Below are 9,831 nucleotides of genomic sequence, written 5' to 3' on the forward strand. Positions count from 1 at the left end.
AGGGTAATTTTCAAATGAGCCCATGTCAGGGGCAGTGTTCCATTTTAAAAGGACATCATCATGTTTAAAGGCAATATTTCAATGTTAGAAATCAGTTTAAAAGTATAGGGGTAAAAATCAAATGTGAAAGCTATTATATAGTACATCCCAATGTGTCACTGTTAGAAGATTTAGAAAGCTGTCGTACTTCAGAGAGTGGCACTCCTTTTAGGACAGATCAAGTTGACCTTTACAAGACAGGAGAATATTATTTGTACTATGTGTGATCCACAGATGCCAAAATAGTTTGGAAGACGTATTTATAGTTATAGAGAGAAAGAAATAATGTCAAATCATTATGTTAGTATGGTATGCGCACTCAGATATTAACCTGTCGATAACAAAATCAATAAACTTTGTGATGAATGGGTTAGGGTATCGAGATCTCATAAAAATTGTTATAGGTGAACGAAATATGTACTTTCTTAATTTGATTAATTTACTACGATTTTTTTTTGGGGGGGGGGGGCATAAAACTGTGGTACTTTGAGTTACTGTGATAATTTGATACTTTACGATGATATATATACTTTGATACTTTGGTTTACTGTGATACTTTGATGATTAATATTTATTATGTTTCAATTAAAATGATAGGGTAAAAATAAAAAAAATGTAATTGTCTATCAGCAATTAAAAAAAATTGAAAGGATGATTTACGATGATGAAAACATACAATTACAAATCTGACGCACTATTATAATTTATAGTCTACAGTATAGTATTTTTGGTTGGGTTCAAACAAATACGTGCTGCGGCGTAGAACAAGATTAATATAACCGGTATGACCAAACTGCATAATACTGCAAAGAGTGTTCGGACCGTTTTCATTATGCATTAAAATAAAATGATGATTTGCGGAGGTACATATATACCAACACAAACTTTTATTTCCTGAATTTACTGGAAAGTCCTAAACTGCTATCTAAATATATTTAGCTATTAGAAAGGTTTTTTTTCGTGCCAACATTGACTTCAATGCGCAGTTATAGTACACGAAATACATGTGGCATTAAATGTATAGGTTATCACACATCGAGATCTATAGGCTTCTGCTTTATTAACTAAATTACTGGCAGTGGCGTAGCTAGGCAAAAATAATGTGGATGCTTTTCTGGTTGCAAGGGGTTAGAGCTCCATGAAGCCCCCAAACCCCACCCCTCTTCAGTGGGTTAAAACGGGAGAGCCTCAGTAAGCTCCACAGAAAATGACAATATTTAAGAGTGTCAGATTAAGTCTCAGAATGTGTTGTGTGAAGATAACGCATTTACAAATTGTCTTCGAATAAAGAAACACTTACTGGAATTATATGATCTTTCTTCCAAGAATTTTCTAACAGTTTTAATTTTTTTTTTAATAAATTTATGTATTTATTTTTGGTGAAAATAATAATATGGATGCTTTGGCATACCAGCTTACATGGAATTTACGCCACTGAATGGAGTATTGAAGTAACTTCTTTTCCGACAATCTATGTAGGAAAGAGAGAGAGAGAGGGTCATTAACTTTTCACACTTAGTGCAGGGTCAGGCATGATCACAAGATAAAGATGGATATTAAAACGTCAGTTGAACCCGTTAATTTGATCCCCTTGACATTTGGTACCGCTTGACAAACCCGTCCTAATTTATAATTTACAAACTTGCAGGTCCTTTATACATGACAGAATTTCTTCCGCAGTGTAGACCTATGTAGATAGATAAAAACAATTGTATGGTATCGTTAACCTCTAATTTTACGTCACATGCTGCATTTTATAACCTTAGGTTATGTTATTACACAAGCACTCGTAAAAGAACAACATATTTCATAAGATATATTTAATTAAGACGATGGTGTTTGACAAGGAAGTAATCTTTGCGCCTTACGGTTATATGTTAACATCAATTTGTTTCAAATACACAACTATATTAAACAATCAAGGGTTATAACAAGACAATGTGACGTATACATTCAAACCTCAAAGGGTTAACTGAATGTTTACTCTGTGAGTTATTATGACTTACACATAATGTGCAAATGTTATTTTTTTTTTTTCAGAATTTCTGAGAGATCATCTTCAACCCACAAATTTGAATGGATCAAGATCTTGATTTAAGTTTCGTTTTTCTGATCACTTTACTTTTTAATTATTATTTAGGAATTAAAATATTTTCCGGAAATTAAAAAAAATTTTGGAAAATATTTTATTTTTTATATTGATTAAAAGTTTTGTCAATACGTTCATTATCGCGTCTGTTATTTTTAAAGCATCAAATGATAAAGCCTCCTTCTCTAATAAACGTTTTTTTTTTTTTTTTTTTTTTTTTTTTTTTTTTTTTTTTTTTTTTTTTTTTAATTTTTAATTTTTCGTCCTTCTTTTATTACAGTTTCGAATTCTTTTCCAAAGAACCGCTGAATTGTTTTTAAAAAATTTTTACGTAAAGTTTACCAGAGTAAAGGGAATTTAATTACGTTAATTTCAGATGAGTATCGTGTCCCCTTCCAGTGGAAAGATAATTAATGATAGTTAATTAATCACAGAATCTGATCAAATAATTTTTTCTAAGAACCTCGTGAGTCGGGATCAGATTTCCATCTATAGTAGAGAGGTAATTTGACCTACTCAAGACCCAAGGGCTAGAGTTGACATTGTATGTGACCACACATAGATTTTTTTTTCAATTATGGAACTGAAGCGCTACATAGGAATTAAGGACAGATGCTACAAACAAAGTTTTATCAAAAACCCTGAAAATAACAACTAAAGTCATGTCTGTATAAGTAAAATGAATAAGTTTAACCGCATAGATTCTAGTTTTCCATTCAAAGTTTCGCAGTAATGTGATTTAAAGTGACAAAAAATTGTATAGATGAATAAGGAGGGTTATAGAAAGTTAAATTTTGAGCATCAAAGAAAGTTTACAATTTCTTAATGTTTTAGAAATTTAATATTCGGATTATTTTCAACCAAAATAGGTCAAGAAAATATATACCAATCCAGGCATCCATTTTTTTGTTGGCATCATCTGTTCTTCATCTCTTTTTTAAAAAATTAATGAATGAATTTTATTATTTTTCTCTGATCGGTGTTTCAAAGAAAACTTGAACGGAAAACTTTATCAATGCGCGTAGGTATTATAGAGAAATTAAATGATTTAACCTTCCTCCCAACAATCACCCACAGCAGCGTAATGGATGAAGTGTTGTCCTCTGATGTTGAAGGTCAGGAGTTCAACTCCTGTGGGGTCCGACCAAGTTAATGACATTTTAACCAGTGAACTCTAGTATTAACATCACACATATATATTCTGAAGAAAACTCTCTGAGTCAGATGGCCTTTGTCACAGGTATTATTTTTGTGTGGAAAAAAAAAACCCTGAAATGACTTCGATTCATAGTGTCGTTGACTGATTTTTACTTGAAAATTTAAAGTAAGTACAGGACTATATATATATTCCTGTACGTATTTAAATTTTCAGTAAACGACAATAGCGTAAATATTTATTTGGCAAATCTAATAACTCAGTAGCTTAAACGTATCCATGGACCCGTAGGAACGGGGAGGGGGGGGGGGGGCTCACAATCGTTTTGTCAGAATATACCAAGCTAAAGAAAAACCAGTGTTAATTTACACTATAAGATGGAAAATCAGTGTTAATTTATAGTTGTGCCTCGATCTGCAATAAAATTTTATGATGATTTTTTCTTCTTTGTGAAGGAATCTCTGTTTGCTTGAAGCTCCCCCCCCCCCCATCTGAAATTGCTTCCTACTGATCTGTTCGATATGAGTGAAATACTCTAAACTGCATACAATCAATTAAACTAACTGTATAACAGCAGGGGCCACATTGCAGTCAAACAATATCCAAGCATCGTCATGTAGCGTTGATTTATATCATCTTTATCAATGTCCCTTGCGTAATATAAAAGGGTAAAAATAATTGGCACATAGAAGTATGCAGTAAAATTGTTTTAATTTTCTCTGAAGTGTAGTAGATTCAAGTATAAATCCGGCTCTTGGAGCCAGCAAGGGCGGATACAGCAATTAATGTTAAGGCACTTAAGGGGAGATAAAAAAAAAAAGAAGTGGGGGTTCTCGGGGTCGCCTTAAGGCCCCAGTAGTTCCAGGGCAAAGCCCTGATGGGGTGAAGGGGGCAGCAAAACCAGCAGAAGCTTCTGAATTTTAGAGATTTTAAGAGTAACATGTGACCTTATAAGTAGCCTTCATAGGTCTAATTACTCTTACCCCCCCCCCCCCCACCACCACCACCACCTACACCACACACATAACGCAAACATATATGTACTTTAGTATCATTCATCAAAACTTATCAAATTATGCAAAATTTTTCCTAAAATTTGATTTTTTGTTTTATTCAGACATAAATTTGCTCTTCATTAACGCATGATTAAATCGTGCATTAGGCCAATTTTTTCAAAAAATATTTCTTGGGTTTTAACCCCCCTACCCCTACCCCATCCCTTTCATTGTATGTGACGTCTCTTCGCACTTCAATGTATTATTTCTCTTTTTTGGAAAAATCAATGGATTTTCAAATGTTTTAAGAAATACTAACCAAACGTCTATATGTATAGCAAGATTATTTGTGTCAGAAAATTAATTTTGCTTTGCAAATATATCAAATGCAAGTTAAAAAAAATCAGTCACACAAATTATTTTCAGTATTTTTATAAAACGATAAGAAACTGTCTTAAAAACAAGTTTTAAATTATGATGTATCATTTTAGTCTTGTGTATAATATTTGTCATATAAATAAATAAATAAATAAATAAATAAATTAATTAATTAATAACATGTAGCTGCTTTTTGATATACATTGATTACAACTAGTTGCAGAACTCGACAGGTACAACAGTTGGCAGACCATAGAGCTAGACGAGAACTGGGGGAAAAAACATATAACCTAATGAAATGTGAGGATAACGGATGTAACTTCAGCATACTCCAAAGTCCAATTAAACAATACAAATTATGAGCAGAGGAAATACGGAATTCTGTAAACAGAGGAGGGATCTTCGAAAATATTACGAGGGGTCGCATGCTCCCACGCCCACTTTTAATCCGCCAGTGACTAGAGTGAAGAATTAACAGATTAATGACCGTTTGTCGGCTTTGAGAAAATAATGTCATTTAAAGGTGAAAATAATAACTTTATCTTGTGAATTTTCAGAAACCAACAAAATGGAATCCATTACAACAAAATAAAATTAAAAAAGAAAAGAAAAAAAATCTTGGTTACCTCTCCAAACTGTTCATTTACTCTCCGATATTCAAAAGAGCAAAACGTTTTATTTTTTTTTTTTTATTGAGCATGTCTTTCCATCAATATTCTGAAACAGGATGAATTATTATTACTATGAGCGTCATTACAGGATCTTTCCATAATAATAAAGAGATCGGGATCGGCATTCCGGTTTATCTACCCACGTGAGAGCGCCAAGATTAGAGTAGATTGAATGTTAATTGTTATGTAGATAGACATATAGCAGGTAATTTCTTTAATTAGGGTTCTCCAAATCCCATTGACCTTTGTACAAAACTGCTCGTTTGAAAGACACAGCTGGAACGAGATAAAAGGTATGGCAGTGTAAAATCTTGGGGTTACGAGTTAGTTGCCCTTCCCAGGCAGCACAAAACGTTTTCATAACATTTTATTCCCGTTGTAATGATGTTATCTGAAAACGTTTTTAATAAAACGTTTATGAAATGTTTTTCAAACGTTTTATTTTGGTTGTAAAGACTTTATTAGAAAACATTCTTAACAATCATTTTAAAAATGTTTTTCATAACATTTTGTTCCTGTTGCAAGGAGGTTTTCAGAAAACATTTAGCATATAACATTAATTTCTATAATGATAAAATATCATGTAGCTTTAAACTGAATAATATGATTTAAAAAAATTCATATCTTGTATCTTGTATAATACTTATAATAAATTTCATGAAATAGAAATGTTACCAGACAACGTGAATACAACATTGTCTTAAAATGTTTGCGAAACAATTTTGTAAAAAACATTACAGAAATACATGTACCAAGCATGTCAAGTTTAATTATTTAGTGTAAGACATTACATGTATATCTATAAAACTTCTGTTTTCTTATAAATAGTTTTAAAGTTTTTTGAGTTATGATTGATTTTGAGTATTTTGCAATTGAGTTGTGATAAAAATATTTAGACCCCCCAAATAATAAATAAATAAATAAAATAAAAAATAATAAAATAAAAAACACAGAAGTGTTTTCATATTTATTTCTTATACCATTGTAAAAAAATTTATATCTAACAAGGAGAGTAAAAAAAAATCTAAAAAAAATTATTTGTTTGACAAAGTTCCTGAAAAAATAATTTAGTGGAGTCATTTATTTGTGCTATGGGAATTTAAGTTTCCCTTCGATAATGTGTTTATCAAGCGTTAATCGAGTGACACGGCGGGATGCCATGGCCAGGGCTGATGCAGGGGATCCTTGTTACAAACTACTTCCATGTGATCTATATAGGTCAACAGAATTTAAGTTTAATTAGGTGTATCGCGTTTTGAAAACCCGGCGGCATTCTTGTAAGGCAAAGAAAAGGAATAGGGGAATATCTTACAAATGTCATCATGTGGTATGTTAAATTTTAAAAAGTATTCATTCGGTATATTTAGCAATCGTATTATAGCTGTAAATACATATACATTTAGAATTTTAGATCTTTCATTCTCATAGACTTAGGTGTATATATATTTTATATATTGTTGAGTTGAATTTATAAAATTCATTGGCATTTGAATTAGGCGGGCGATTTATTGTTTAAAAACTTGGGTTTATTTACATGTATTATTAATGTGCGACGGGTTTCAAAACATGATTAAAACATAGTTGGGGATAGAAATGTTTGTGTGTGTTGGGGGGGGGGGGGGGGAGGGGGTCTTAAGAAGACAGGGTTAAATAATTCTAAAATGATGTAAAATTATTTGATAGATTTTTCCAAATTTGTGTTATTATAGAATACAATGGCACTTTAAACCTATTTTCTTTTGGAAGGGAAAGGAGAGGTGTTAATTAACCTCAGGCTTGGTTATATATATATATATTTATTATATATTTGTTACATAATACAGGATTTTTGCATCCCTGATATGAACACAGGCACGCGCCCTGTATTACACACCCTGTATCAGCACCCTTTAATTCACCCTTTATCACACCCTTTATTACACCTTTCCGGAACATTTCTGTATTTTTTCATTTGGAGTATCTCGGATCTTTTTCTATTTGTTAATGAAGTTTATTTAAATTGTAATTTTACTTCATCAGATATCTTATGCTATTCAAAATAATTATTTGTTCAATTTATAATTATTTCATTTCTTATCGCTGAATGCATTGCCTTTGGAAAAAAAAATGAGAAACGGAAATTCAACAACAGAACACATTCGATTATTTAAAAAATGGTAATTAATTTACAAGTTTATATAAGATTTTTAGAAACTATTTTCAAATATATAATAAAAACAACAATACATGACAAAATCTGTATCACACCCCATATCAACCCTCGACCAATATCAGCCCTCTGGCCTTCGGCCCTCGGGCTGATATTGGAGTCTCGGGTTGATATGGGGTGTGATACAGATTTTGCCATGTATTATTCTCTATATATATGCTAGCAATCAAAGATTTTGAAATCCTGACATTCTTCTTGATAAAATATAACACTCAATTTAGATGAATGCAATGGTTTCAATGCAGGGCGGAGATATAAAATGACCTGTACTATGAATTCCAATGAAACATATATATGCCAAATTAGTTGTTACATTTAAGCATTGAATGGACCAAATATTTTTTAAAGAGTGTTGGCCTTTTATTAAGTTTAAAACAGATCTGAATTTTAGGTTGCAGTTGTTTTCCTAATGTTTTTTATACTTTCGGAAAATTATAATTTTCATCTTTATATCACATTACATATCAAACAGTAAAAAAACATTTTGATATATACTGATAAATCGTACATCCCTAATCTTTGATAGATGAATGCTGGATATACAAATTATTTTTATTCACCAAAGAATGTATGATCGTAACTATCCTTAAATAAATTCAAATTGGTGAGCAAATTGACACACACACAAAAAAGACAATTATTTCATATGTGAAACTTTTATATGTTAATATTGTAGCTTTATCTGAGATACAAAATATGTCAACCTAGTCAACATTTACCTATAAAGAGTAATCATTATTGTAGCTGCAAATTAAACTAGCATTATGGTTCTATATATTAGTCTTTGACCATAATGCTACAGATCCCTTAATGCAAATATTGTGCAATTTACAGTGCAAGATTTTCTGCGCACATCCCCTAACTCGAGATATATACTCTTCAAAAAAAGAAACACATAGTAGAATTTTAGTGACAAATTGAACATAAATATTATTAAGTAAAATGATGTATTGATAATACAGAAATGTGGTTAAAAATATCTAAATGCCATAACTACTCAAGAATTTAAAAATCAGAGAGAGTTCAAGGTCATTAAAGATCATTATCTGTTATGCCCCCCCCCCCCCCCCCCCCACACTCAGTAACAAAGGATAATAGCCTAAAACGGCACCTAATGGAAGCAAATGAGTGTATTAAAAACTGTATAGGTATGGCCATAAAAAATTAATTAATAGTTTCTCAGGCCAATAATTTCAAAATTCAATGTGGCAGGCAGGTTCTTTTTTTTTTTTTTTTTTGAAGCAGGTGTTATACCTTTTTTTATTGTCAGTTGTTCAACAAAATGATGATATCAACTGATTCTCACCTTTTTGGTTCTCTTACATTAATTATAATATGTATTCAACTTTAAATAATGTTTTTCCAAACAAAGCTAATTCATAAAATACTGTATTAATAAGAAATATATTGTTTATCTAATAAAAAGGTCTATCTATTAGCATTTACGAAAAGGGGAATAACTCAATTTTCTTTTTCAACTTGGAAAAATAGAAAATTGAGTTATTGCTCTTTTCAATATATCAATAAAATTGATCAATGCGACAGTGTTGAGGGTTATAAACTAACTTGTAATCCTTGATAGCCATGTGGGCTACTGAATCTTGCAATTCTCAGGGGCCCACATCAAAATTTATTCGCCCACAGATTATCACACCTTCTACTGAATATAAAAACAACAACCCCATTTTTCATTTTTTTTTATCATGTGCTTCGTGTTTCATTTCTATCCGTTGTAACATTATGTACGACTTATCTAAATTTGAAGTGGAACTCTTCTGTTTATGAAGATTGATATGATCATTCAATATCATATAAAATTGAAAAACAAATATTTATTATCATAAATTTTCAAATCGCCATGTGCGCAACTTGAATGTAATTTTAAGTCGCCCACATGGAACATCAGTCGCAAATTGCGAGTGGGTGACTGTTAATTTCAAACCCTGGTGTTTGATCTGATGCGGCGGTGCCTGAGAAGCTATTGATTAATTTTTTTTGGCCTACACTCTCCCACTCTAAATGTAAAGCTTTGGTCAGCTGTTGCAGAGTCTGGGGGTGTGATTGTCTTCAGCAAATCATGCTTATCCATTTTGTCCGATGCATGTTCAATTGGGATTAAATCTGGCAATTTAGATGAGCATGGGAGAAACAGGTTGCTGTTGCTTTGCAAGGATGTCATTGTCAAATGAGCCGTATGTGGCTGTGTATTGTCAGATTGAAATACGGCTCTAGAATGCTGCAATATTGGAAAGGCATGTGCAGGTAGAACATCGTTAGAGTGTCTTTTTCCATCA

The 9,831-nt window shown here is 31.8% G+C and overlaps 1 protein-coding gene across 1 annotated transcript in view; it reads right to left on the reverse strand.

Annotated features, from left to right (window-relative positions):
- Positions 1-9,626, reverse strand: part of LOC133201010 (uncharacterized) — a 28,837-nt gene extending 19,211 nt beyond the window's left edge. The window contains exon 1 of the mRNA XM_061336813.1: positions 9,542-9,626. Within this exon, the coding sequence (XP_061192797.1) occupies positions 9,542-9,626 (85 nt within the window). The remainder of the gene's footprint in view (positions 1-9,541) is intronic.
- Between the last annotated feature and the right edge of the window lie 205 nt (positions 9,627-9,831).

The sequence above is a fragment of the Saccostrea echinata genome, unplaced genomic scaffold (genome assembly GCF_033153115.1).
Source record: "Saccostrea echinata isolate AGI-Se365-2 ecotype Australia unplaced genomic scaffold, CSIRO_AGI_Sech_v1 ptg000042l, whole genome shotgun sequence".
Taxonomy (NCBI): Eukaryota; Metazoa; Mollusca; class Bivalvia; order Ostreida; family Ostreidae; genus Saccostrea; species Saccostrea echinata.